The 26,832-nt window shown below is 41.4% G+C and overlaps 3 protein-coding genes across 8 annotated transcripts in view; 2 read left to right on the top strand and 1 right to left on the bottom strand.

The window, feature by feature from the left end:
- scaper (S-phase cyclin A-associated protein in the ER) overlaps window positions 1–14,173 on the bottom strand; it is a 58,395-nt gene extending 44,222 nt beyond the window's left edge. Inside the window, exons 1-13 of one of the 3 annotated variants that reach the window (XM_053427785.1) lie at window positions 14,049–14,173; window positions 10,434–10,551; window positions 9,152–9,228; window positions 8,378–8,575; window positions 6,082–6,182; window positions 5,538–5,654; window positions 4,573–4,691; window positions 3,569–3,855; window positions 2,713–3,069; window positions 901–1,068; window positions 722–788; window positions 508–625; window positions 41–152 (exon numbers count right to left, since the gene is read on the bottom strand). In XM_053427785.1, the coding sequence (XP_053283760.1) occupies window positions 41–152; window positions 508–625; window positions 722–788; window positions 901–1,068; window positions 2,713–3,069; window positions 3,569–3,855; window positions 4,573–4,691; window positions 5,538–5,654; window positions 6,082–6,173 (1,437 nt within the window). In that variant the 5' untranslated portion in view covers window positions 6,174–6,182; window positions 8,378–8,575; window positions 9,152–9,228; window positions 10,434–10,551; window positions 14,049–14,173. Of the gene's footprint in view, window positions 1–40; window positions 153–507; window positions 626–721; window positions 789–900; window positions 1,069–2,712; window positions 3,070–3,568; window positions 3,856–4,572; window positions 4,692–5,537; window positions 5,655–6,081; window positions 6,183–8,377; window positions 8,576–9,151; window positions 9,229–10,433; window positions 10,552–12,963; window positions 13,253–14,048 lie in introns of those variants that run through there. The other 2 variants (XM_053427782.1, XM_053427783.1) reach the window with 2 other exon arrangements.
- Window positions 14,174–14,931: 758 nt separating this feature from the next.
- On the top strand, window positions 14,932–17,911 carry rcn2 (reticulocalbin 2). 2 transcript variants are annotated; one of them, XM_053427780.1, is made up of 8 exons: window positions 14,932–15,051; window positions 15,504–15,644; window positions 15,740–15,842; window positions 16,223–16,419; window positions 16,508–16,621; window positions 16,711–16,804; window positions 16,904–17,043; window positions 17,193–17,911. In XM_053427780.1, exons 1-8 carry the CDS (start codon window positions 15,016–15,018, stop codon window positions 17,334–17,336), a joined length of 969 nt encoding a protein of 322 aa, XP_053283755.1. In that variant the 5' UTR covers window positions 14,932–15,015; the 3' UTR covers window positions 17,337–17,911. The 2 variants fall into 2 exon arrangements, with proteins under 2 accessions (XP_053283755.1, XP_053283754.1); XM_053427779.1 differs by having other exon boundaries at window positions 14,998–15,108.
- A 149-nt stretch (window positions 17,912–18,060) lies between these two features.
- On the top strand, window positions 18,061–25,521 carry pstpip1a (proline-serine-threonine phosphatase interacting protein 1a). 3 transcript variants are annotated; one of them, XM_053427777.1, is made up of 15 exons: window positions 18,061–18,608; window positions 19,702–19,802; window positions 19,888–19,962; window positions 20,084–20,118; window positions 20,224–20,330; window positions 20,467–20,529; window positions 20,975–21,079; window positions 21,928–21,973; window positions 22,202–22,281; window positions 23,328–23,426; window positions 23,522–23,618; window positions 23,735–23,819; window positions 23,933–24,009; window positions 24,788–24,885; window positions 24,994–25,521. In XM_053427777.1, the coding sequence occupies exons 1-15, from the start codon at window positions 18,579–18,581 to the stop codon at window positions 25,123–25,125; spliced, it is 1,230 nt and encodes a 409-aa protein (XP_053283752.1). In that variant the 5' UTR covers window positions 18,061–18,578; the 3' UTR covers window positions 25,126–25,521. The 3 variants fall into 3 exon arrangements, with proteins under 3 accessions (XP_053283752.1, XP_053283753.1, XP_053283751.1); XM_053427778.1 differs by having other exon boundaries at window positions 19,699–19,802; window positions 24,791–24,885; XM_053427776.1 differs by having other exon boundaries at window positions 19,699–19,802.
- The last annotated feature ends 1,311 nt before the right edge of the window (window positions 25,522–26,832 follow it).

The following is a 26,832-nucleotide window of genomic DNA, read 5'->3' as shown; positions in this document are numbered from 1 at the left end:
CTTCAGGGTGCTTTCCGTCAACTTGGCGCGGTTTACTCACCCTCTCCAAGAGCTTCTGCAGCTTGAGCGTCTTTTCCTCGCGGAGTTTGTCCCTCAGCTGCTGCGCCTTCAGCTGTTTCTCCTCATGTTTCTTCTTCGACTCTGCAATCGTTCTGTCAAAAACATAGTAACAAATCATTCATCTCTTTCTGTGTCCTTATCAACAACACGCAAGGCAGACACAGGCATCTGATAGACACCACAGCCTGTTTAGACATTCTGGGTGGTAACCTATAAAGAAAGAGGTCAGATCTAGTAAGTGGGTCTTTGACTCTGAGGCTACTGGGTTAAATCCTTGTCAAATTAAGATGAGGGGATTGCATAGGAGTAGATTGAGGTGCTGTTCAGGGAGGCACTGAACAAGAAGAGAAGCTGATTGTATAGATACTGTGAGTGTGTGTCAAGAAATACACTAAGCAGGCAGTTTGAAAATGGACCAACTACTGCATATAGAAAAGGTTTTTGCACCTTTTGCGCGATGGTGAGGAGAGTTTCTCATGCATGTGGATCCCGTGTCCGGGAGGCCGAGCAGGTTCCTCTTCTACTATCTCCCCCCATGAGGTACCCTGACGCCATGGCTCCCGAGCTTCAAGAAAGTTAAGCAAAGAAAATTAGACAGACATAAATATGTTTATCATTAAGAAAGAATGAAAGTTTGGGGTTTAGACGTTGACCTCCATACCATCATAATCTGCCAACACGTCGGTCCAGTCAATATTGACTCCACAGCCTCCGTTGCCAATACTAGCCTGTAAGGAGTTGTGTTTTTATGTCAATATACAGTAAAACACCTTAATCAAAACTTATTGATGCCCCTAAAAAACGGCTAAACATTAAAGGTATAAATGACTTGAATCTTACAGAGAAGTCGCTTTCGTTGTCAGTGTCCAGGTCATTGTTCTCTGCCAGAATCTCTCTGGTCAGCTGCTCTTCCTCAGCGATGGCGCTGGCGATGGCCTCCTCGTTGGCCTTTTCAAGTCGGTCAGCAAGCTCCTCTTTCTTGGCTAGTACCTCTGCCATGGACTGGGGCTGAACAAATGGCACAGATAACAGCTCACACCAACATTTCCCATTTCATAACAACTTATTGTTCCAACCAACAAACACCAGAGTCAAAAGATAATCCCAAGCAAATTAATACATTAGTACAGCGAGATATACTACATTAGTAAAAATTATAATTACTTTTGTTGCTGAACGTGTCAGGTTTCTCCTCCCTATGATCCCATTCAATGTGTAAAGCACAATGCATGTGTGCATCACTGACAATCAGGTGTTTTACTTTTCTAGTCAGTTAATATAAAAATATGAACTTTTACACAAAGTATTTGGTGACTCCTACGAGTATTAGAGCTACTTCGAGGGGAAGAAATCAGAGATTTTTTGAATAAAGTCATGATATTTCGATTAAAATGAGGAAAATGTAGCAACTTTTTTAATTATTATTTGGTACACAGGTTTAAAATATAATCAGTACTATATTATCAAAAATGTCAGGACAAAAGATCCGCAAGAAATTGTCTATTCCAATGAAATAACTACACAGACTCGGAGGAAATAGCCTAATTTTGTGGAAGAATAAGCTATCGATGGTTACATCTGTGTGCTAATCAAAGGGGTTTCACAGTTTCTCAAGAAACATTGAGATCGGTTTAAGATCCAGAGGGAGCGCAACTTCGGCGAGCATGGGTTCTCCTTGCTGCTTTTTTCTTTAAGATGTTTTTTTCTTTAACTCTTAATAATATTACTTTTTACATTACAACTTTATTCTCATAATCTCAGATTTATTTTCTTCATATGACCTGATACTTCGTCAGAGGTGAGCGGCACCTCTCAGTGTAAGAATACATTTTTCTCTCTCTGATTCTAACTTGGGTGCATGATTCAAAGATTGAGGGGAACATCAAATCAACCCAGTCACAGTTTGTACCACACAATCACCACAAGAATTACAAGTGAGGAAGCATTCCATACTCATGCAGGCCACATTTACTGTGAGGATGAAGAGATGGTGGAAGGAGGCCACTGATGGTTCTTCTTTGTGAAACTGGCAGCTTACTTCAGCCTTTAAAATGTTTTGGGAGTTTATGTATTTTCAAGGTAATAATATCTGTATAATTTAAAGGTAAAACATTATAGTATCCTGTGGAAAATATTTGACATCATAACCTTTGATTTGGATTTGAGCTGAAGTGTTTTTTGCAGGGCGCTGACGGTATCTAAATTAGAGGTGTAGCTATCTTTCTTTAACTGAACGAAGCTCTGTTTACAGTCACTATATAATGCTAAACAATAGTGACTGAAGTAGACAGACGGTGTTTACCAATGACTCCACACTGGTTTGAACACAACCTGGAAATTCAGTCTACGTTTGGCAGCATTTTTTTGCATAGAATTCTAAAAGTGGCCAAAAATAACTAAAAACAAATTGAGAGATTATTTTTTTGGGGGCAACACCAAGGGAGCACTTGCTTTCCTACAAAAGCCACCTACAGACAGCTTTTCTTCAGTAAATGGTGCTGTAACAACACGGCACAGAGCTATGCAGTCTTGCCTGCACATTTGGTCTGGCAGTTTCTTAAGATTGACTTTGTTTAGGCGCTGAAGGACCCTTGGGGAATCCCTGGCCCCCCGCCCTCCCCTCCCTCTGCTCCTCCATCTCTCAGCACTCACAGTAGAAAGCTCTGTGGGGTCCAGCACACTCTCCAGTTTCACCGCTGCCATGGGAGTCTCGGCCTGTCCTGGAGCAGATGTGGCCATGCCCCGTGACGCACCTTCCTCAGCCGCGCTGTCCTGTAAGACCAACAGCGCATCGAGCCCGTCCGTCTGGGGTGGATCTGGGGATGAGCAGCGGGCCAGGGAAGGGACCGGGACTGGGACTGATAAGGTAAGGTCTGTTGGTGGGACTGTGGCTGAGGACAGGGCGGGCTCTGGGGCATGGGAAGGGGTATGTGCTGCTATGGGGGGAGGCGCGTCCTCACAAGGTGCGTCGACACATTGCCCCAAGTCTTGTACACTCCCTGCTGGGGGCTGCACCGACAGTCACACACAAACACACGCAAACTCAATTAAAAACATGCATATTTCAAGCAATTCATGAGAGCAGTAACAAAAAAACAACAATCAGACCAGTCAACACTCAACTGGTAACACAATTCATGCAGGGAAGCTGATACTAACATGCCCTGTACATCCAATTATGATAAATTTCAGTAGATAATTATAAATACTGATTTGCATTAAAAATTAAGTGCTTGCTATAACACACTCTTACCAAGTGTGTCTCGAAGCATTGACAGACTATTTAATGAGAGCGAAAATTGGTTTTCGGCCTCTAAAATGTCAGTGTACAATCAATCGACTTAAAACTGATATGTCTGTCTGGACAGTGCCTATGAATACCATGGAGCCCAAAACAAAAACAAATGCGGCTGATAAAACGGTCTACTATTACCCAGCTCCTCGTGAATAATTGATACCCAGGGACTGCTCAGAGAGAAAGACTTCACAATGTACTGAACCTCAGTACCTCCATCGTGTGCCCATTCTCTGGACCTCCTACGCTCCCCTGGGGGTCAGGATCCACGGGGTCTAGCTGCTCAATGTCCGTGTTAGTCGAGTCCTTTTCCAAGGGACAGTCAGGTTGGAGCTTCTGCTCTTGCTGCGGCGGCAGATGTGGCTGGTCTTCCTTGTCGCTGTCCTGTTTTGGGGGGACGTTGGCCAAGACAGGACTGACCTTGGCAACCATGGCAGCAGAGCGGGGCCTGGTAGTGCGTCCTCGCTGGACAGTCTCCCAGCCCTCAGCATCCTTTTTACCTGGAAAATACATAAAGCACTCAATCCATAAAGCAGAGAAAGATATGTTACTGTGTGCTCTGTTGTGAAAGAAACCACGTATACAGAGCTGCTCCATCAAAACCTTATATCGATTCATACAATAGTTTTCCGAAGAATACCAAATTGATATTCATCAACCTGGCCCTATCTGGCAGCTCTGATAGGACAATAACTCGTCCTTCCCATCAAACGCAGCCTCTGAAAACAGTCATGTTTGTATCTAAAGAGCCAATATTACTAGTATGGAAAAGTACATCGCCACCATGTTACGAAGATGAAACTGGTTAGGTAAGTTTTTTTACTATTTCCAAAAGGTCTGCACATGTATAATGCTGCTATGTTGCATCTATTTGTGTGTTGTACAAACGTTGCCTCTTCTTATATAATGACTGATATTCTGTTAGTTTTCCACCCATACGTTTTTTTAATCTTTATTTATTTACATTTGATTTGATCGGCCTGTATCACTGAAGGAAGGGACAGGTTCCTCTTTCTATCTGTGTCAGGAAGCCGTTTGTCAGTTAATCTGGACTGTTTGGACTACATTTAGAAACCCTGGACATTTGCCCTTGTCTCTTGTTGTTTCAGACTGGGCCTTTGTGGTCTTTCTGTATTTTATGTTAATTGTCATACTGCAAAAATTTGATTAAAAATACAAATATTTTGCATGGAGTAAGTCTGAGCAGAACGTCTTACCGGGTTTTTCTACTTGAGATGAGTTCATTTGACCGGAATTGGGGACGCACTTCACTCGGTCTGCCCAGCTGAGGCCTGTGTGGGAGAACCGGGCTGCAGCCATTGATGGTGGAGGACCGCTGAATATGACACATACACACATCATGGATGAAAACAAGCAAATGTGGACCGACTGAGTGAAGTCTTTAATGTCAACAGGTAAGATTTTCAGCTTAATTAAATCCAGTCTAAGCAGCTTCAGCCATGCCTGTTAAAGAAAGTCCAACGGTCTGAAGAAAGTGGCACCCTCCCCCCAGCACTCTCCATTCAGAGATAGCCTGGAATTGTATTGGTCAACGGACCTCCATCATGATCAATATCCATTTCCTGCCGCATCCGATTACAGAGCAGTGCACATATTGAACCCATGCTTCAGCAGTCTTTAACTGACACTTTCATCTACACCTTCAACTGATTCTATGGCTGAAGAGTGAGAGAGAGTCAACAAATTGCATTAAACAAATGCTTCAGCCTCAGCAATCAATGACTGTATTGCTTGATAACATAGTTTGGTTTTTCTAAGCCCTTAAAAAACAAGCATAGAGCATCATTACAACTAGGGATGGGTTTATAACAGTAACCCTTAGGATTCATTATTAATCAAACAAAAGTTTCTGTTGGTCTTTAAAAGCAAATTGAATCCCTAATGGTGACAGAAAACAGTGAACCAAACTGGGATATGCCAAATCAGGGATATACTGTAAACAAAAAGATTTGATTTCCACAGCAGAATTGTTTTGTTACATCCTGCCTGCTGCACCACCCCTTGCCAGAATGATCCAGGGATTTATGTGTTGCTGTGAATGCATCTGAGCAGAGATTTCCCACTGCGTCGTTCATCTGTGAAAGGCAAACTCCAGAGAAAGTCCGGACATTCTCCAGAGCTCATGACTGAAGAAGGCTGTAGTGCGTGTGACAGAGCTTACCCAAAGTTGAGGTTACGACGTACACCTGCAGAAGGAACCATCCTGTCTGCAGAGGAGCTTGGCATCACATGACGTCCCGGAGACATCTTACGCACTTCCCATGCTAAAGACGTGGGCCTGAACCAAGTGAGAGAGGTAACAATTACACTAAAACACTAATTATACCATAATACTAGTGGTCAAACACCCACACAGGCTTGGCTCAAACTTAGGCAAATAAGTTGATTCACTTGCAGCAATTTATGCAAAAGTAGATCATGTAAAAGTTTCAGGTTGTCTTATTGATTAACAGCATGCTTTAAACGGACAAATTGGGAGACTGTAATTTCTTAGTCAATTTACAGTTGCAGTGGTCACTGTGTTAAAGAGAAGCCAATAAACTCTGGGATCACTTTGAATTAAAGCCAAGGCTATTGATCCGTTCTGTTTGTGACTCAAGGCCAGGGGACCAGACACCGGCACTTCTACTTCTACTCGAGAGTGAAAGAAAGTGAGAGACAGAAGAAGAGCGTGAGAAAAAGAAAACAAACAAACCAAAGATCACCTGTTCTGGGCATCTGTTTTCTCCAACTTCTCCTGAAGCTGGATCCAGTCAATGAGAGCTTTGAAATCCCGAACGTAATTGTTCAACATCATCAAAACCTCCTAAAGACAGAGTCACAAGAGGAGAGTGAATACACAGCACGTTGTTAACAAAAACATGTAGAGGGGAACCATGAACGACAATGGAGAGAGATATGCTACTTGTCACTTAATATTGTTGGACAATAAAAATGTATACAGCAGTAAATGTAGTTTAATATATATGATACCATCAAAATGCATCCTACAAACTAAACCAATCACAGGGCTGATATAAAGAGACCAAGATACATTTACGTTCACATCTATGGGTAACTCATAGGATATCCTCATTCAGCCAGCAGCATTAGAACTATATAAACAAAAACAACCAACTAGAAAATCAGTTTTTTCTATTACGTTTGAGGAAGAACAGAGCAGGAATATTCAAAGTGCCAAATGTCTATTATCTGCAAACAGTGTTGGTTTTCCAGAGGTGGCGGGCGGTGCAGAGCTTTTTTTCCCCAGAGCTCTAATGAAACAGAGTCACAGCTGATTGATGTGGAGCGTGAAGGGAGTGGTAATTGAGAGTAAAGCTTCACAGTGCTTTTAGTTAATAGACGAGTCAGGCCAGTGAAAGATGTGTCCAGCAGCAGGTCTGCTGATTAGAGCTGGTTAACAGGCAGCAACTGCTGCTGTGGCCCGGTGTTCATTTGGTAATGAAGGCCAAGAGGCGGAGAGCTTTGCTGCACCTCTGACAGATACACCAACAGTGACTGAAGGCACCATAAAGCAGCTTTCAGCGTGTTAACCGGCACACTTACCTAAATACAAACCTCACATAACATTTCATGAGGAATGACAAAAAGTTTAACCTTCCAGGGGCATTGCCGTAAAGTGTGATGGGCAGTAAAAGCCTGTGGTCCTCACAGCGACAAGAATGAATAGGTACAGCCTAGGTCGCCGTTACTGACCTCAGGTAAATAATTAACTTTTCTGTTTTTTTCCCCACCAACTACTTTAAATTAGAATCGCCTCTGTAAGTTCCCTTCAAACATGATTAAAAACTGACAACTGATTCCAACCACATGAGAATACAGCATACTTTTCTTTCCTGTTCTAAATGATATGTCTAATAAATCAGGTGATGGGATAAAGGAACAGTTTATAGGAGCTAATTAAGCCTGGGGCCATGGAGAAGATAGGTGTGGCCATTATTTATAATCATACATCAATCACTACATGTTCAACAATTTCCTTCTGAACAGGAAACATTATATTAGGTCAGTGCCAAGTTTCTCATTCTAAGTGACAAAAAGCATTACAGCAGCAGCCTTGGCAGCGAATTAGGCGTTACTTCCTGTTGATTATGTTTTTGTGCACTTGTTTTTCGATGGAAAATTGTTAGCTGAGAACCGATGCAGCCCACAGCCACGCTGGGGGATTGTGGCTGGGGGCTATCAGAGCACTCTGCTTCCCCTCCAGATGACTCCATCATCTATCAGTGTCCATTAAGGCAAAGTTGGTTGGGGGGGGGATTGTGAACAGCACCAAGCTCCCTGGCCATTAGACAGCATTAGGGTGTGGAGAGATACAGTGGTATGAGGGGGAAAAAACACCTCGTAGCCAGATGTCTGACACAGGCCAAGTGACAACAACGCTGATCAGACCACAGGGAGCTGCGCTGTGGCACTGACAGCAAGCCGACTACACCACAGGGAACTGGGCTATGGTACTGACCGCAGAGCGTCACCAGAACCATGCTCAGCATAATGCAGCATGGCAGGTTAATCAATAAAACACAGGACCAGCAGGATCACGCCAATGTGCCCTGGAGCAACATCACAGTACCATTTTACAGCTAGACCGAAACAAAAAACACAATTCCAGAATAAGACAATTGTGTCAAATATGCAGTGGATTTTATGAGGTGTAGACTTTTCAAAAACAAAAAAGGAGCCGAGATGCCAGACAACAAACACAATGTTGTACTGTTTACAGTCTGTCATCGATATTCAGTCCACCGAGCCAGGCCTGTGATAATTCTCCTGCCAGCAAGCTTTCAGAGAGCTCCTCTGACATAAAGCAGAGATCAGGAGGAATGTGAGGGAGAGATTTCATTCTGATCTCTGCCCCCCTCTAGTGTTCGTAAATCATACCACACTTGCATCTCCTCAAAAAGTCATGTTTGGTGAGGTCAAACCTCAAACCCCTTGATTCTGAAAGTGGAACATGCATTTCTACTGGGATTTAAATAAAAAGCAATAAATAAATCTCACCTTGCATTCCACGACACTCTGGTCAGATTCACAGGTGACGTAAATCTCGTCCACTGCTCGGCGCAAGTTGTCGAAGAGGAACGCCCAGTAGCGCGCTCGCAGGTCCACCTTGCGAGGCTGTCTGGCTTTGATTGGACTCTTTTCTGCCACCTTGTCCAACAAGGCACCGGCTGGACCTTTACTCTCCACACCAGCATTCTGTGGGGACAGGGCATGAACCACACATTATCGTAACAATAACATAGTAATTACAATGTCATGTAAATCTCTTAACTGTTTACATATGTAGCAGCCACAGCAGTTTTTTTGTTTTCATTGAGACAGGGGGTGCAGCTGTTGTTTTTACTTATATTACCAATACCAACCATGCATTTAAAGAGATTTTACACATAAACCAAGTATTTTCTACCAGAGTGAGTCACAAGGTATTAAATATTAAATTAAAAAACATCAAAATACATAGAAAATAAAATAAAATGATAGACAGTTAAATAATATTTCAGTAGTGCAGTCGGTAACACTCACATGAGTCTCCTGTAGTATTTGCAGGGTAACAAATATCTTTCTGTAAATTTTACATACTTACACAAGAACAACTGCTGGACAGTAATTTACTGATTGGAAATCAAGTGCAATTCACACTTCAATTACAGGACAATTCTGATTTTGCAACTTTTTCAAAAACGGCTTCTCCATGAGTGGCTCAGACAATACTGCAACAGCTGTTAGCTTGTCAAGTAGTGCCCTCTGGTGGAAGCAGATGATGATACCAACCTGTTTTTTATTCCTTCGTTGACCAGAGTTGATCCTCTGAACCCTGGAAATGCCAATGGAGTTGTTTTTGGACTTTGCTATGTGTAAAAGAGAAGAAAAAAGCTTATAAAAAGTGTAAACCACACACAGTCTAGTTAAATATCAACATGCTCTGGTGATGGACTCTTATCAAACCACTCTTGGAGTAATCAATGATTTCATTGAAATGTGTCAAATGTGCAATAGTAGAGACCAAATCTATTCAGTTGTGCCATATCTTTACAAACCAAACAAACATATCAATCCATAAACAGAAGTGTGGCAGATTTCTGGTGTCAAGAAAAGAAGCTTGAATAAAAATAACTGGACCAGCAAAGAAAATGGAGAGCCAGAGCTAAAGTGAGAAGGCCCTGATGGGGATATCAGAGTAGGACGGCTGAGAGAAAATCTCTAAATAAAGCCTAAAGTTGTCCTAGGTCCTGGAACACAACATTGTCAAGCAGATAATCTAAAAAGTTACCATCTTTACAGAGGAAGGTATGTTTTAAGCCCTGTCCGTTTGTTTGCTTGTTTGTCAGGAAAATTATGCAAAAAATACTGGGCGAAATAACACAAACCTTGGTGGAGGAATGTGGCTCGGGTCAAAACTCATTATATCTTGGTGCAGACAATTCAAGTCATTTCCCAAGGAATAATAATTTATGGATCTTAATGAAAAAAATAATTAGGCACATATAGGGGATTGTTATCCATGTGGAATTTGGCGCAGCTTGACTGAATCAAAGGAGATTGTTGGTCTTTGGTGGAGGTATGTGCTCTATTTAGTGCCATTTTCTATAAACTAACAGGGTTTAAAAAGGGATATCACATGGACGACGTAAACAATATAAAAGCCTATTTCATAGTAATGGGTCATGAATTGGGTGTACGCTTGTTTAGCCTGCAAAGGAGTTTCTCAGCAATATGTTATTCCATTATCAGGCTGACATGAAAAATGATCACTGGGTTCCAGCAGATATTGTGTTACAGCTAACAGCACGGTCTGTGAGAAGGATCAAACACTGCGGTCACTGTAAAGCAGCTGATAAATCACTGAAATCCTCCACTGAGCCAAAGAAACACACCTAAAGTAAACATCAGCAGAAACACCTGCTACTGAATGGTAAAGTCTGGAAAATGAAAGCGTTGCACTCAATTTACTCCTGTGATGTTAATATGAATCTTTAACATATAAAAGGAAAAAAGGGTAAATAATAGTATGTTGGCTGTGGAAACAGAGTTTGTTTTGCGTGCAGCAACCGACCTTCCTCCTCTTTGTTCTCCACAGGAACACTCCAGGCAATGAGGTTTCGAGCAGCACGGCCCTCTTCAGCAACTATCTTCCTCACTTTGTCATGGCTGTTGGAGCGCTGGAAAGACGCCTGCAGGAGAGACAGAAGACGTCAGACAACAATTAGATGTGAAACTGATTGATTAGATGAAGTGACTTTCAATATCACATTAGGTCAATTTGAGAAACATGATATGTTGTAAGACAAACACAATGTGACTTCTGTGGAATAATTGAAATCAGGCTAAGATAACCAACTGGGTTCATCACATACTATATTGTGTCACATTATCGGAATAAAGACAAATATGAGGCAACCTCAAAACATCCTCACATTATTAGAATAACCTGGTTTGTGGTCAGTTTAAATGACTTCGGTCAGAATATATATTTTGATTATTGTCCACAAATCCTATGAAACCACCAAAACAAGTATTTGCAAAGTATCAAAAGCCTGATATATTATAAATATCTTAAACAGAAAAACAGAAGTAACCATATTTGGAGGACGAGAGCCGGATGAGAGCTCGAGGACACAACATGCCCACCTTCACCTGCACCAGCACCCAGGTGGTAGCTGGTGTTAGCTATAAACCACACAGCATTAAGATCCCATTGCCTTCTGGGCTTCATCGTCTATTTGACTCTAAATGGCACAATAACTTACAAATTGAGCTTCATGCTGTATTGACGAGTGAAGAGTTTAAATTAAAATAATTATTTACTGGAGAGTTATCCAGTAGAAGCCTTAACTATGCGATGTTGTTGCTATGGTTACATCCATTTCAACACACTGACCAAAAACAAAGTGTAACAAAGTGCATATAGCACCTTTAACAAACATAAATAAAAAGGCATAAATGTCATAAAAAGGCAAGTTAAATGTAAAAAAAAATGAATTGGTCCAACCCTGGTATGAGCTTGTGAGCCAGCGTTGATGCCACAGCATAGCACACACTAAACATACTGTATGTAAAAATGTACAAGAAACAGCTACAGGCAGAAGCTCTAAACTAGCTTAGTTCCCAGCATGCATCATGGTTGACCTACACATTGAATATGCATCAATGAGCTTGACTTTAACCTCAGGCGCAGCAGACACTGTGGACCAAAATAAATGCTGCAGAAGTTATTCTTCACAGCTTTTACTCATGTGAAATGAATATGAACATGGCATCAACATGTTTCCTGTATCCCCATGGCACGGAGAAACATATGTTACTGAAATCTCAACAATCATAATAACAACTGCATTTACAAAGCAACCGCTAAGTCAAAAGATTCACAACGTACCCTGAACCGTCCTTGGTACCATTTGCCTTTTTAATCTCACATCACTACAGTTGGTTACACAACAACACAGAAGCTAATAACTCGGCGCTATGTTCTCTCTCCAAGCAGAATGGCCTGCACCGCTTCTATGTATTGTTCATGAATGATTGAAATCCAAGGGGGACGGAAATCCAGACCGAAACACTGCTATTTTGGTAGGACAAATGCAAGACGGGGTTTCAGATTTAAAATACATCGCTACCTCTGACCCACCCAAAAATCAAAAGCTAGCTCTCCTCTTAATAGTGAATGAGTCATGGAACAAACCGTTCTCTTCTCCCCTGGCTGTCTCTCATGAGCAACACTATTCAGGCAAAATAAGCTACAGCACAATGATGCCTGCAGGATCCCTGCATTTGAATACACAGCATGACGGATACAGTACTTCTCTCAGGCTTTAAGAAAACAAGTGACAATTAGTCTGAGGTTTATGTAAAAAAACTATTTGCAATAATGTTTTCAGAATGTACTTCAAGGGTATTAAAATAATGTGAACATGGCTCATTAGGCATAACACGTGTAGAAACAGCATGCGTGTATTGGTCGGATACTATTTAATGTCCCCAAGGGAGATATCCAGCTGACCTACTTTAGCTGAGCAGAATTCTTTACATGTCGAGTGGCCTGTGCTTTATTCTGCCGAGCAGAGCCAGGCTACAAAGTGATAAAAAGAACACCAAACAGCACAGGTCCTGCTGATAATGAGCAAGAACTACAGGTGGGTGAGCATCAATGCCCCATCGTGCATCTACACAAGGTCGATTTTTACTCTGTTTCCTGAGCTTGACAGACCCTTGGATGAGTGTTGTTTGAATTCCCTTCCCACAGTTGATGGCTGTCTGAGAGTGGCAGCCAGAGGAGGGGGAAAGGCTTAAAGCAACATTCTCTTGATCCACTTAATCAGCTGCAAACAAGCTGTCTCCTGGGCTTCACAGTAGAAGAACAAGATAGACAGTGAAGCCCAACTCCTGCTATATTCCCTGGCCAGGCAGTCCTACTTCCACATGCAATAGAGCGGGTGCTTATTTTATAGACTGTGCTGAGTAAGGGGCGAGTGTAAGGTTTCCCTTTGGCAGGGTCAACAAACAGATGCAAGCAGCATGACAGAGGGTGATATCTAGGTCATTAGGACAGACACAGAGGAAAAATCAAAAGATTAGAGGGTACATACAGAGAAGAAGCACAGTCTGTGAGTAGGGTCCTCGTCCTGATCCGCCCCTGACATACTTTTGCAGCCCACTTCAGGCAACCCGCTCCCCCTCACCAGCAGTGCCACTTGTGCAAGGCCATCGTCATCTGACGGCAGGACCAAAATAGATTCCTACTGTGTAGTCCACACTGCTATAGCAACTTGCCCAGCTGTGTCAACTCCTCTTCCGGTAGCGACTGAGAGGGACAAGTTCTTAGGCCCACCTCACTGCTGCTGCTGTCTCTCTGCCTTGCACCTTCTTCTGCAGCTTCCTATATTTACAGCATCTCTGCACTGCTCTCCCTGCTCTGCAGCTGAGCCGCCGCTCTCACTCCGTTTCTCATCTCTCACTCTCCCTCCGCCACAACACTGCGCAGTCATGTGCACACAGCAGGCCTGCTGCTCGGCCCCCCCAACCCATGTTGCCAATGATGGGGGTATAGCTGCAGGCACAGTGAGGCTGAGAGTGTGTGAGTGTGTGTGTGCGTGCGTGTGTGTGCATTAGCCACACTGAGTGATGCTCTGGATCTGATTGGTCTTGATGCACTTGATGATTCATGGGCTGCTGGGCCGACAAAACACATGGTCAGAGTGTGTGCAAATGGAACAAACTTGCTAACCACAGGCACAATGAGGACGCACTGGGGGAGCAGGAGACATCATCATCATCATCTGATGCAGACTCTTCCAGATCATTCTCGTGTGAGCCTTACACACCGTTCCTCCTGATGTCACTACCACGCTTCAATGATAACATGGCAAGTACACTTACACACACAGACCTACGAAATCAGTTGAGCCTAATCACACATCTCTCGAGGTCACGTATCGTCCCCTTGATGCTCGCTGACAGGTGATGACTCTCATGTGTTTTTAGGAACACGGGAGGCCATCAGAGCTGACAGCGCCACACCTCCAAGGGGTAAGGTGACCCAAAAACGCTCCCTCACTAGCAGAGCAGCTAGCTAGACGCGCCCCTCCTCGGGTGCCCAGTCACCTAGCTCAAGCTAGCTAGCAGAGCATCTGGACTGTGACGTTCTCAGCCAAATGAACGGCTCGTCTCTCACCTTCAACGCGGAGGTGGGTGTATTCCTGCTTTTGCCTCCTCCATGCGAGGAGCCGGGGCTGTTGCTGCCAGACCTCTCCCTCCCGTCCCCACCTTGGCTAACCCTGGGGCCGAGGCGGTGCTGCCCGGCGCCGCGCCGTCGACCGTCATGGCGGTTGTCTTTGGACATCGACCCGCGGTGCTTTTTGAATGCTCAGGTGGCGATAGGTGAAAGTCTCCGTTTAAAGTTGTCTTGTTGATGGACAGTCATGCCAGACGGGGAGGACAACCTAACCGGGAAGTCTTCTCAGTTGTAGTTCTGACTGGCGTAGGGCTTATCCAATGAATCCACATTGACACGGAAGCGACATACGCACCAGCCAATCAGATACATAATAATGGGTGGGACAGAGTCTAACTGGGCGGTACTTAACACGGTCTACCATGGCAACCACGATGATCGGGCGGGACGTTTGTTTGATTTCCTCCGCGTAAAGTCAACTACAGAGACCGGAAACAGACCAAAAACTAAGCAAGCCTTCAAAATAAAAGGCATATTATAGAAAAAGAGAATCGAGCTCACTACACCGTCATACGCCTGCACTAGTTGTAACTGTACACAGCTTATAGTAACAGTTTGTTGCAATTTGTAGATACAGATGCAGTTATTTGCACCATCAGATGGTGAAATGGTTTCAACTCAAATTGAACATTATATATTACTTTACTTCCGTGGATCCTGCATTAATAGCTACATAGCAGACCTGGTCTGGTAAGGGGGTCTGTGTCAACCTCTGGTTCTGTTTTTATGTATAACATTATTCCTTTATTATATTTTGTTTAGAACGTGAAGCATCATACAGGATTTTAGAGGGGTGTAGTATGTTGATGTATGTTTATTCGAGCTTAATTCAGTAGATTCCAGTATAACATGACACTAATTTTGAAGTTTAAACCCGGAAGTACTTTCCTCCAGAATAAGAGAGTAAATGACGTCATCATTTGTGTGGCGAACTTCTCACACGGTAACAATAATATCTTCTTCTCACATGAAAATCTCCAGCTTCGTCTCACTAACTACAGTAAAGGCTTGTTTTGCATGTTTATCACTCTGGCTATTTATCCTGCGTCTAATGTTTTTGGTTTTACCCTCAGATCTGCCGGAATGTCTCTGTTTTAATCCCTCTCTGTCAAACGTGTTCAACACAAACAGGAACTAAAAACAACTAAATCACCATCAGTCTTTCTATCAGGCTCTTTTCACTAGTTTCTGTGAAGTCGTCAGGTTTCATCGTGATTCAAAACGATCGAGAATCACACGTTAGGTTTAGTTTGTCTGGACTTTCACCAGCAGGTGGCCGCAGGGTCACTCTGTTGAGCTCTGGTCATTTCAGTTTTCAGCCAGCAAGTGGACCTGGAAGTTTAAATTCAATAAAAGCCCTTATTTGTTGGTTGCATGCATTGTGTTGATCAACAGATGACGTCCTCTGCACTGCTGCTGTTGCTGTTTCTTCAGTTTGGACTTGGACGAACTTCTCACAAGCATCTTAATGAAGATCATTACATTGGCCAGCAGCACAACCCTGAACACGACCTGAATGTCCTGCTGGGAGAGAAGGTCAGGGTTCATTTTTAATATATACATTTTTTACACTCTTCAGTTTCATTCATCACCTGCTCACTCTGTGCTTCACTCATTTTCTACACTTGTAGGACACGGAGGAGATCAAGAAACTTAGCCCCGGTGAACAGAGGCAAAAGATGAATGAAATTGTAAAGAAGATCGACACAAACGGCAACAATCTGCTGAGTGCAGGTACATTTATGTTTCATAAAATTTTAAGAAAGATAGTGAAGATGAACCTAGTTGATTAAACTAAAGTGCCTTACTAATATGGAATGTTTGGAGGCCAATGTTGATACTGATATATATATAAAAAACAAAATTCTCAATGATTCCTAAAATATCATTATCAAATCCTTATGACTACTAAATATAACTGAGGCTTGATACTTTACAATTAAAATAAACTATTTTTATTTAAAAAACAATCTTTGTGTTAGCCTTGTGTATTTTGTACAACAAAGGTTTTCATATTCTAGCATATGAGCAAACTTGAACGCAGATACCAATATGTCTGTGAAAGGCTTCATTAAACTTCATGCTCGTCCTGCTCTGTGTTTTTTCCTCCACAGAGGAGATTACTCTGTGGATTCAGCACGTTTACAGAAAATATGCTCTGGAAGATGCAGAGGAGCGTTTCCCCGAGTTTGACACTGACAAAGATGGTGCTGTAACATGGGCGGAATACAACACGGTTGCTCACAACCAGCTCATCAGTTTAGATGACAGCACCATTCTGGAGGATCCAGAGCAAGAGTCTCTGAGACACGTGGGCTCACTTTCATCGTTCAGTAAATATTCATCCTGGGCCACATCCTAAATCATGTGAAATTAAAGCAGCCTCATATCTACTTTAGCTCCACCTGAAGGAGAGGAGGCGCTTTGACTTTGCTGATGTGGACGGCAGACCCGGCCTTAATGTAACAGAGTTTCTTGCCTTCACACACCCGTCTGAAGTGGATCACATGGCTGTAAGACAATTTGAACTTTTTAACCTTCTTCCTCCCAATTCAAATCTGTTTCATGTCACAGTTCAATAATCCATTTTTTCCCCTGATAGGACTTTGCCATTGAAGATGTGTTGAGTGAATATGACACGGATAGAGATGGATTCATCAATCTAAGGGAATTTATTGGAGATGTCCATGGTGATGGTGAGGGCACAGAGATTTTTTTTATAGTATAGAATAATATGTTCAAAATTTTTTTTTTCAATTATGCAGAGTTATCACTTTACTTCTTTTTTTCATCAGAGAATCCCCCTTCGCAGTGGGAGATTGAGGAAACTGTGCGGTTTAAAGATCTCTATGATCAAGACAAGGACGGCAGGTTGAATCGAGAGGAGCAGCTCCGGTGGGTTGCGCCCAACAGCTACGGTTCAGCGAGAGAAGAGGTAAAGCCAAAATTGTTCAAAGTTAACAGGTTTAAACAATAACTGGATGAGCTTTAAAACATGGTGTATTTGGATGATCCCTGGTATTTCATTAATAAAAGCTCCCTTTCTCCTAATTACTATTCCTTTTGATTCTCTGTTGTCAACAGGCTCTTCACCTCATCAAGGAAATGGACAGCGACGAGGACGGGCAGATCTCACAGGAGGAAGTTTTGAAAAATCAGGAAACATTCATGAACAGTGAAGTGACAGACTATGGCAGACAGCTGCACGTATCCCATGATGAATTATAACTACTGTTTCTAAGCTTGTTGTAGAGTTTTATCATTTGATTCAACATAGGTGTGATCTAGTTTATTTCCTGCAGTTGTACGTTTACATAAGTCATCGGATTCACTCTCTGGAGGGAGATGTCCACATCTGACTGTGATCACTGCATTAGCAATGAACAGGAAACATCTATTGCAAAATGCCCAGGGTGGTGTGCAGGACCTCACATACACAGTGACAGCAAAATATGAACTTCCCAAATTGGGTAAGTTGCAGAGATGTTGTATTATACAGCACAGCAGGGGTTCTCAAGCGTTTCGAGTCGTGACCCACCGGTATTATCAGGCTGGTGCATGTGTTTCTCTGCATTGTAGTCTGCTTTAATCATTTTTTTCTTCATTCTCAAGGCCAGACCCTTTTGTCTTCTCACTTTAAGAGTAGATAAGTAAGGAACATGTTGCATTCTGTGATATATTGTTTTTCTCTTCAGCTGAGCAATCAGGCAGAACACAACATCTGGCGGCTCACAGGGTCGTTCATCAAAGTGCATGAAGCCAGTTTCACAAAATAAAAGTTAAGTTTGTTGAGTGAAGTAAAACATTTGTGTCCAAGCTTTAACTCCTGTCCCAAACAGACTTTGAGTCTCACAGACACACTCAGTCACATCCATTCTGAAGCAGATCTTATTTCTGGCTCAGGCAATTTAATATAAAAACAATTCCCTAAAATATGCCATTATATTTTGAATATGTTATATATATTTTTATTTAACAAATATCTGCCGACCCCAGAAGTTATCCAGCACAACCGTGGCCGTCGATACCCCCAGGTTGAGAATCAGTCATACAGTACAACCTCTTCTTTGAGGAAACCTAATACATTACACACAATATTAATGTTCAAACCAACACTTCTGTAAATTGTCATGAAAGAAATTGGAGTGTGTTTTTAGAAGTGCATTTGAAGAAGTGTTGCTATGGATCGTTAATCCTTGTCCCCTTGAACAAACTGAAACGACAAGAGGATCAGCATGGCACGTTACAGCTCTTCCTCATTTAAAATCAAATGAGTTAGTGAGAGTGTGTTGCTGTTTTAAGGCTGGCTTCCTGAATGTGTCATGATCTGTTTCACTTGCACCGAGCCGCAGCAGCAGCAGCAGCAGCAGCAGCAGCAGCAGCAGCAACGTATTCCCCTGCTGGGTTTAGTAGAGTGACTAAAAGTCGAGTGGATTCTGCAGCAGGGACTATTTATCCTCCACTGCCAAGATGACTTTAGAATTTAAAGATGCCTTCTGGGTGAGTTAGTGTGATTCTACGAATAGGTACACTTTGAGTCGTGTTTTTAGTCGATCATGAGTTTTGACTAAGGTGTGAAATCAGCTTTGTGTTCAGTATGTTTGTGAGCATTCAAGTATAAAGTTCTTTACCTTTTCATTCTACTGTATCTTAACATTTTATTTGGTGTGGCTAAGATATTCACTAAACGATATCCCCAGTTGATTATCTGTGTAAAACCAGTCATATTAGCACTTGGTCCTGTCTTTAGACTTCAAATCTTTGCTTTTTTTCTCTTTTGCTCACTGAATAAATGTATTTATATTCACTGATATGAGCGAAAACACTGCTTTTTTATCTTTGCACACGTTCTACAGTTTAAAAAAACAGGTCTGTCACACTAGCTAAAGATTTCTCTCTCAGTGCAACTTTTTTTAATAGTGTATTTAGGCCAAAGTAACTTATTACAGCTAACGTTGTTGGGGTAAAAGTTTGATCTTTATCATCACTGTAGGTTTCCAGATAAATACAGCACAGGGTAATCTTGTCCCTTTATTGTGTGTTTGATGCACTGTTGTGCACATAGCACCTATTTAAGTGTGTGACAGTTGAACTCTACTGAAGCTTCAGTTTACTGCGTGACACTGTGTGCTTCCTTTTCCCTCTTTATTAAAATCCTGATATCAGTTACCCTGTGCCAAATGTCAATCACTTGTTTTAGAGAAATATCAGTATCAATAATTTTATTTCCACGTGAGTCAAAATTTTGTTAGATCTCTTTTTCCACTTTCCACCTGCAACGATTTCCATTGAAGATGAGATACCACAATACCCCTACGGGGGAAAAAAATTGCCACAGTCATCTGGGTATTTGTTGATATCCATCTCGTCTTATCGTCCTTTGCAGCTATCACACAAAGGTGATCATGTGGGTCTGATTAAAAACATCAAACAATAAGCCAGCATCAAAACTTTCTTCCCAGTGGATGTGAAACATTTTGCTTTTAGCAGATATATTTTTTACTTTCGCTCGAAAATTGAATATTGTGCAAGATTCCCTGTGATCACTTTCCCTTATCTCTGAAATTGTTGTCTGGTATCTGTGGTACAGCAGGGCACGGACTTCATCAGCAATTGTGGGTATGAGACCATAATTCAGAGGCTTAATGATGGCCGACGGACATGCAAAGACATGGAGGAGCTCTTGAAAATGAGGTGGGCTCAAACACTTTGTGTAAATTGCACATGAATGGAGAGAGTGGCGTCGGTGACGTGGTACAGCTGTGTTGTGGTTGTGCAGGGCAGCGGCAGAGGAGAAATATGGCAAAGAACTGGTCACCATCGCCCGCAAGGCTGGAGGTTTAAATGAGATCTGGTAAGTGTGGGGTTTGAACATCATTGCACTCGTCAGTATTTCTTCCTCTTCTACATTTCAATGCATGACATGTCAATGCGTGACATCTTAGCACATCCTGTGTTCCCTTTTGTCTTCACAGCACTTTGAAAATATCTTTCGATGAAATGAAAAAACGTAGGTTATGTTTCCTTTATCATTGTCTCAAGGCATTCAATACACGACATGCCATATACTCACTTCTGAGTTTTTTTTTACTTGTCTGTTTTGCAAATGCTTCAGAAATCGAGAACATAGGAAACTTGCACATTCAGCTCTCCGGCCACCTGAAGGACGAAGTGAAGAGGATGGAGCAGTTCAGAGAGCGACAGAAAGAACAGAGGAAAAAGGCAAAGCATAAAATAAATAATAAAATGTCTTCTTTTCTCATTTGCATACAGAGGAAATCTAAAAAAAGAGTTTGTGGTTTTTCTGACGATGACCTCTTTTTTTCTTTTTTTTTGAAACACTACATGAACCTTTTAGTTTGAAGTCATGATGGAGAAGGTCCAAAAGGCGAAAGTCGCCCTCTACAAGAAAACAATAGAAGTAAGTTCAATTCTTATTATCAGGATGCACATGAATTTTCTCTTTTTTCAGTCATTAAATGCCTTTTTTAAAGTCTTATATTTTGTGTTGGAAGTTTGAATTTAAGTGATTTATAATTTAGTGAATTATTGGCAACTCTTCCTCCTATGTGGAAGAAAAGTAGATGAAATGCAGCTTGTCCTCGCCTGCAAAGCGAAAGTAGAGAAGCATTGCCCTATGAATGTGTGAGCGGAAGATGGTTTTGCAAGATAACAGTGAATATTAAGGACCACGATGTCATGCTTCTCTTCTCAGAAGACGGAAGTGAGCTGGTGATTGATGCAGTTTGTTTTCCTGCCAACACAAGCCCCTCCTAAACCCCCCATCCCCAGGGTTCATAGCAGTTCGGATGAACAGAGAATGGTTATAATAGTTTCATGTGGTTTCTATTCTGCTTCTCTCCCAGTCCAAAAAGTGCTACGAGCAGCGCTGCAGGGAGGCTGACGAGGCCGAGCAGACGGCTCAGAAGATGGGCAGCGCTCCCACCACCACTCCCAAACAGATAGAGAAGGTAAATCTGTGCTGTGGTGCGTGTAATTGTCATCCTCCAGTTAGGGTTAGGGTAAGGGTTAGGGTTAACCCTTCATGTTCTTAGCCCTCACAGTCTAAGAACATGCAAACTTGTATGTGAGCTAGAGGCTTTAAGTTCCCACATCTTGTTTGTAGGTTCAAGCAGCAGAGAAAAAACTCACTTTTATGCAGACAAATGTGAAAACAGCCTTTTAGAGTCAAACTCTGCTCATACATCATTGTGCACAGTGACGGCCGAACGTCCGAGTTTATATATAATAATTTATGTAATAAGCCAATAGCATTTTTTGTATTAAGGAGCTCTTAAAATAGGTTTTGTTTCACATCTCAAAGTTCCCTTATTGCCCTACTTGCATTTTTCATGCAAACGCTAAATTTATCATTTTTAATGATTGAAATGGTTTAACCATAGTGAAGAATAGCTCTTATGTTCATGAGAGAAATAAGAAAATGTAGTACCTATATCGTTGACTGTACTACTGTTTGTGCTATTTTTAAATGTCCCTCACATTTGAAAGCATGCACTTCATTATCAATACCGTTGTATTTTACACACTTTAAAATCATTAAGAAGAACATACGTATTGTTTGGCTGTTGTTGGCAACCAGAGCGATAGTTCCTGAAACCACACTGGCAGTTAGACCAGTTACTCCACGACACTTACAGAGATGGGAAATTAATTTTATTTTGACATTGATTTAATCATTTAAATTGTCGTTGCTTTTTTATTTAATGAAATTTAAATAGATTATTTAACTAAATGAACTAAACATATAAAATAACGTTGGAATTTATTGGGTCATTTTGTAATTTTCCTTCTATTTCAGATGAACAATAAATCTAAACACTGCAGAGAAACTGCTGAGGAAGCTGGTAAGGACAAAATAATGAGATCTACTATGGCACCAGAAACTTATATTTATTTTTGCTTTGTAGTACACTGCAATTATTTGTTTTTTAGGAACGGTCCCATTAATTTACATTTCATGGGGATAGATACAGGATATTCAGCGATAAACTGTGGTTTTGACATAAGTAAAAATTATATTAAATGTTAAATGTACCTTCTCTTTTATACAATTGTTTTCTATTTGTCCTCAGCGAAACAATACAAGACAAACATTGAACAGCTTGACAAGATCCGTCAGGAATGGGAGTCAACACACATCAACACATGTGAGGTAAAGTACAGACGCTGCTTTTCTCCTCTTGTAGTATTTATCAAGTGGGGAATATACACTACAGCTTACCACATCTTAAAATGTACAGACTTAAATCAAAAGTGGTAATACCCAAGTGCTGTTTTGTCAGTGAGGATGTGTAATACTTCCTATGATCAGAACATGGTGTGAGTCACTCATCTACCAAAGAAGTTTCTGGGCAACTGAGTTTCCTTCCTGCATGTGATAACCACAGCAGTACTGAGGCAGCCATTCAACATTATTAAGCAATTTAAGGTTGTTGTACGTTGTAGCTTGCAAGACAGGACACACACTCTCCTTCTATCGTGTTGGCAGCACTTATTGGCATAACCTGACCTTAACCTGACCACAACAACCACAACTAAATGCCAAAAACTAATTCTAAACCTAACCTTTTAAAGCAACCAACAGTGAGGACAGGAACAAAATATCCTCATATTTCCAAAATGTCCTCACTCAGTAAGGTATATCATCAATTGTACTCAAAGATATAAGTACACGCACACACACACAGACACACAGGCGTTTCCTGAAGACTTACCCTTACCCTAAACTTACAAACCTAAACTTAATCAAACTAAAAAAAGTCTTAAACCTAACCCAATTTAAGGATTAACTTCATCGGGATTTGCTTTTTATCCTCATCAGGAAGACAAGCCCCCATAATGTGGCCTTGAAAATGGAATTAGGTTTCCACTACACAAGTAATACCTGGAGCCCACACACACAGATTAAAGCAGCCAAAAGACAGCTGAAAGAGATGTATTGAGTACTTCATAAATTTATATCTAAAAGCTGTGATGCATGTTTCAATGACAGCTATGAGCGTTTAAGTGGATAGACAACAGAGAAATATGCTCGAGAGGCATTTGTTGTGTGAGATACCATGTGCATTAATATATTTCAGAAGTGCTCACAAAGTAATGTATGGTGTAATATTGCCATCAATAGAGTGAATGTACTGCACTTCAATGCTTTCTCGATGACATGCCTTTTTTCTTTCCGATCCCACTGCTGTTGTGCAGATATTTCAGCAGCAGGAAGAGGACCGCCTCAGCATACTGAGAAACGCTTTGTGGGTGCACTGCAACCATTTATCACTGCAGAGTGTGAAAGACGACGAGGTAGGTGGAGCTGCTGTTACACATCTGTACGAGAGGCCTCCTCATCAAGCCCTTCAAATCAATCTCATTGTGTCCCATTCAAACTGCTCCACCAGTGTTACGAGGACGTGAGAAGCACACTGGAAAAGTGTGACATCATGACAGACAACCACTGCTTTGTGGAGATGAATAGCACTGGCACAACGCCCCCGGGTAAGGCACGCTCTCGCAGCCTTCCTGGTTGGGATTTGAATATATTCTAAGTTGGAAATTTTAATATTATCTCACAGTGTTGTATTTTGCATTAAAGACCGTTTTTTTCCTCCCAGCTCCAATTGAATACCAGGATTACTACGATGGAGACGCTGCGACTGATAGAAACGGCAGTGCTGGAATTGTTGGAGTCATGAAAAGGTGACTCAATCCAAAGCAATGAAGGATAATGCAGACGATGACAGAATTTACTGCATGATATTTTTTTTCTCCTACAAGTATTTATTTGTGCGTCCTTTCAATATTGTTTTTAGGTTTTCGAGTCTTTTGCAGGGAAATTGTTCATCAGGCTCCAAGCTGAGCATCAATGAGCCGGTTGAACAACCTATTGGTAAAGTACACAAAGTTATTACAGTATAATTTCCTTCATGATGACAGTTTAGAGTGTCAACAACTGACAACAGAGTGTGAAGCAACTGGGAGTTACATACCGTGGTCATTATTCTTAACACCAACAACGGGCAACTGAAAAATTAGAGGAGGAAATGCTGTTAAAATGCATTTATACACACACTGTCTCTAGGTATATTGGTACGAACATTATAAACACAACAGGAGTTTGCAACTGGTGTGAGGTGCCACAACAGACAAACAAGCACCAGCCTGATGTGAAGAGAGTGAAAACTCTCAATACCACCTCCCCTCTCTCTCTCTCTCTCTCCCCTCTTCCTCACCCAACTCACCTGTCGAGGCAGAAGGGGATCCATATCGAGTCTGGTTCTGCCAGAGGTTTCTTCCTGTTAAAATTGAGTTTATTATTCAAGTGCTGCTTGTTGTGAGAACTTTTTTTAATTAAATTGAAAAATGTTCTAGTTCTTCCAGTAGAAATACAACAGGAAAAGGAGAATAGTCTGTTTGTCAGTCACCAGCAGAAAATAAAGATATGTGCATTATCCCATCAAAAGGTTAATGAAATGTTGATAAATGCCCTAAGGTGCATGTTAAGCAAGTGAATCCATTTTCATAAAATGAATGTGGTATCCAAGTTATCAGCTGTCAGCTTAGTCACTGGATTGGTAATACATTTGCAAATAAAAAGAATTAAGTGGCTTCACACAATAGCTGAACTGTTGCTTGTTTCTCACAATAATCCTGTCACGTCTCCACAGCAGAGACATCAGACGGAGTATATGCTTCCATTCCTGGTTTTCAACCGTCTCAACTGAGCAGTGACGAGTTCAAGGTCATATATGAATACATAGCACAGGTCAGCTTCTTCACTTTGACGTCAACTTCTCTACCTGAGACAAATACAGAAATTCCAACTCTTGTTCACCTAAAGAATAATCTCTTGAGTCATTGTTTCTCTGTTCAGGGGGAAGACGAGCTCTCTGTCTCCATTGGGGACGTTGTGGTTGTTATGGATGAAGGTCAGGACGGATGGTGGATGGTGCAAAGAAACGGCCTTGCCGGATTGGTTCCTGGCTCGTACCTCGCTAAAGAATGAGTTCCCCCGACAGTCACATGTTGGACTTAATAACAACTACAATTTATCAGCTAAAAATGTCTTGTAAAAGCCCACCTGATAGCTTAGGATTGTAATAATAATTCAAAAATGTTATACTGTACATAAGGTTGTGGAATGGTGAGTTATTTATTGCTTTGGCACAAATTCATATAACTTTACATGATGCCAAAACCCAGACAGCTGGTTAACACTGATACGTTGAATATTGTCACTGCGTTATGTTCATTCTAATATGGTCAATTGAATTGTTCAAACTTTAAGCCCTTCATTTTGGGCTGAATTTGTATCTTGTATATAACTCCTGTTTAATGTTTTGTTTCAGATTGCTAAAAATAATATTTGTTTGTGCAAGAGAATATATTTGTATTCATTTGATGTCTGACAAATTCTCAGTTTTTAATTATTTTAGCAAAGATCAACATTGTCATTTAATAAGAAAAGCATTTTGCAAGTTAAGACCTCACAGTACTTACTATTTGTAGGGGAGAGCGGGGTAATGTGGGACATTTTTTACATTTGCTCCCCTCTAGACGAGCTAAACTGATATATCAGTAAAATGTACACATTTCCCATTAATTCAGGATGTTTTCTAGAAATGGAAATGATCAGAATGTCTTCAGGACAAAGGGCAGTGAAAATATGATTATTTAAAAAAAAGTGGTAAAGTGGTCCACTTTACCCCAGCTACGGGGTAAACTTTTTCCACTTTAAAACTACCATAACAACACATGTTGTAATAGTTAAAATCCCGACAGCTAGATTGACAACCACTAATATCGGACTAGTAACAGAATCATGGGGATTGGTCAATTAAGCACATTTATGATTATTATGATTCATGTGATCTCTTGCACACCCTAGCTTACCGGCACATTGTTTCTCTGTCCAATTGGCAGCGACAGGGATATTGTTTTTCTCTGCGTATTCAAATGCCAGTTCACGGTACTTAACTGGAGCAAGGCCATGGAACTGGTCAGCTAGCTAGCTAGACACTGTCCCACTTTACCCCACAGCATTTGTCCCACTTTACCCCGAAGCCACAATTTTAGAAAAACAACATCTTTTAGCAATTCAGGCTAATCTTCAGCTAGCATCATTCACATGGTTTTATATGTTGGAAGTTCACCAACATGTATGATATAAGTTTTTCTACCTGATTCAATTTGTTTTGACACAACAGTTGATTAAGTTCAAAGCAAGAACATTTACTTTTACATGCAATTTCTGAAGAAACTTTCCACAGCCCCTGCACCGACTTATCCTTCATTGCAAGGGGGGAATGGGAGGGGCTTTTAAACATAATAGTCACATGACAACAAAAGTGTTCCGTTGCCTAGATACAGGGGGTGTTTCACATCACCCGATGTCCCACATTACCCCGCTCTCCCCTATATCTCTTATGGTCCATTTATTGTGGTGGACTAATCTGAATGTATACTATCAGACCAAACCAGAGCATCCGAAGAAGCTGAGATAAACCTGAGCACTTTTACCGTCAAGGCTCACGTGGTTTATTCTTCGGTCACAAAATGTAGGCAGATATAATAAGGTCTTGTGATCCGATTATATTTACACTTATGTTAGATACATTTTTAGCCCATGGTTAACATGAGCCTTGTCTGCAGACCTAAAGACAGACACATACCAAACCATCTGTACGTGAACCTCATCCAAACTGGAACCAGC

This window comes from Pleuronectes platessa, chromosome 7 (assembly GCF_947347685.1).
Source record: "Pleuronectes platessa chromosome 7, fPlePla1.1, whole genome shotgun sequence".
Taxonomy (NCBI): Eukaryota; Metazoa; Chordata; class Actinopteri; order Pleuronectiformes; family Pleuronectidae; genus Pleuronectes; species Pleuronectes platessa.
Note: the sequence above shows the minus strand (reverse complement) of the source record. Positions and strands in the feature narration are given on the sequence as shown.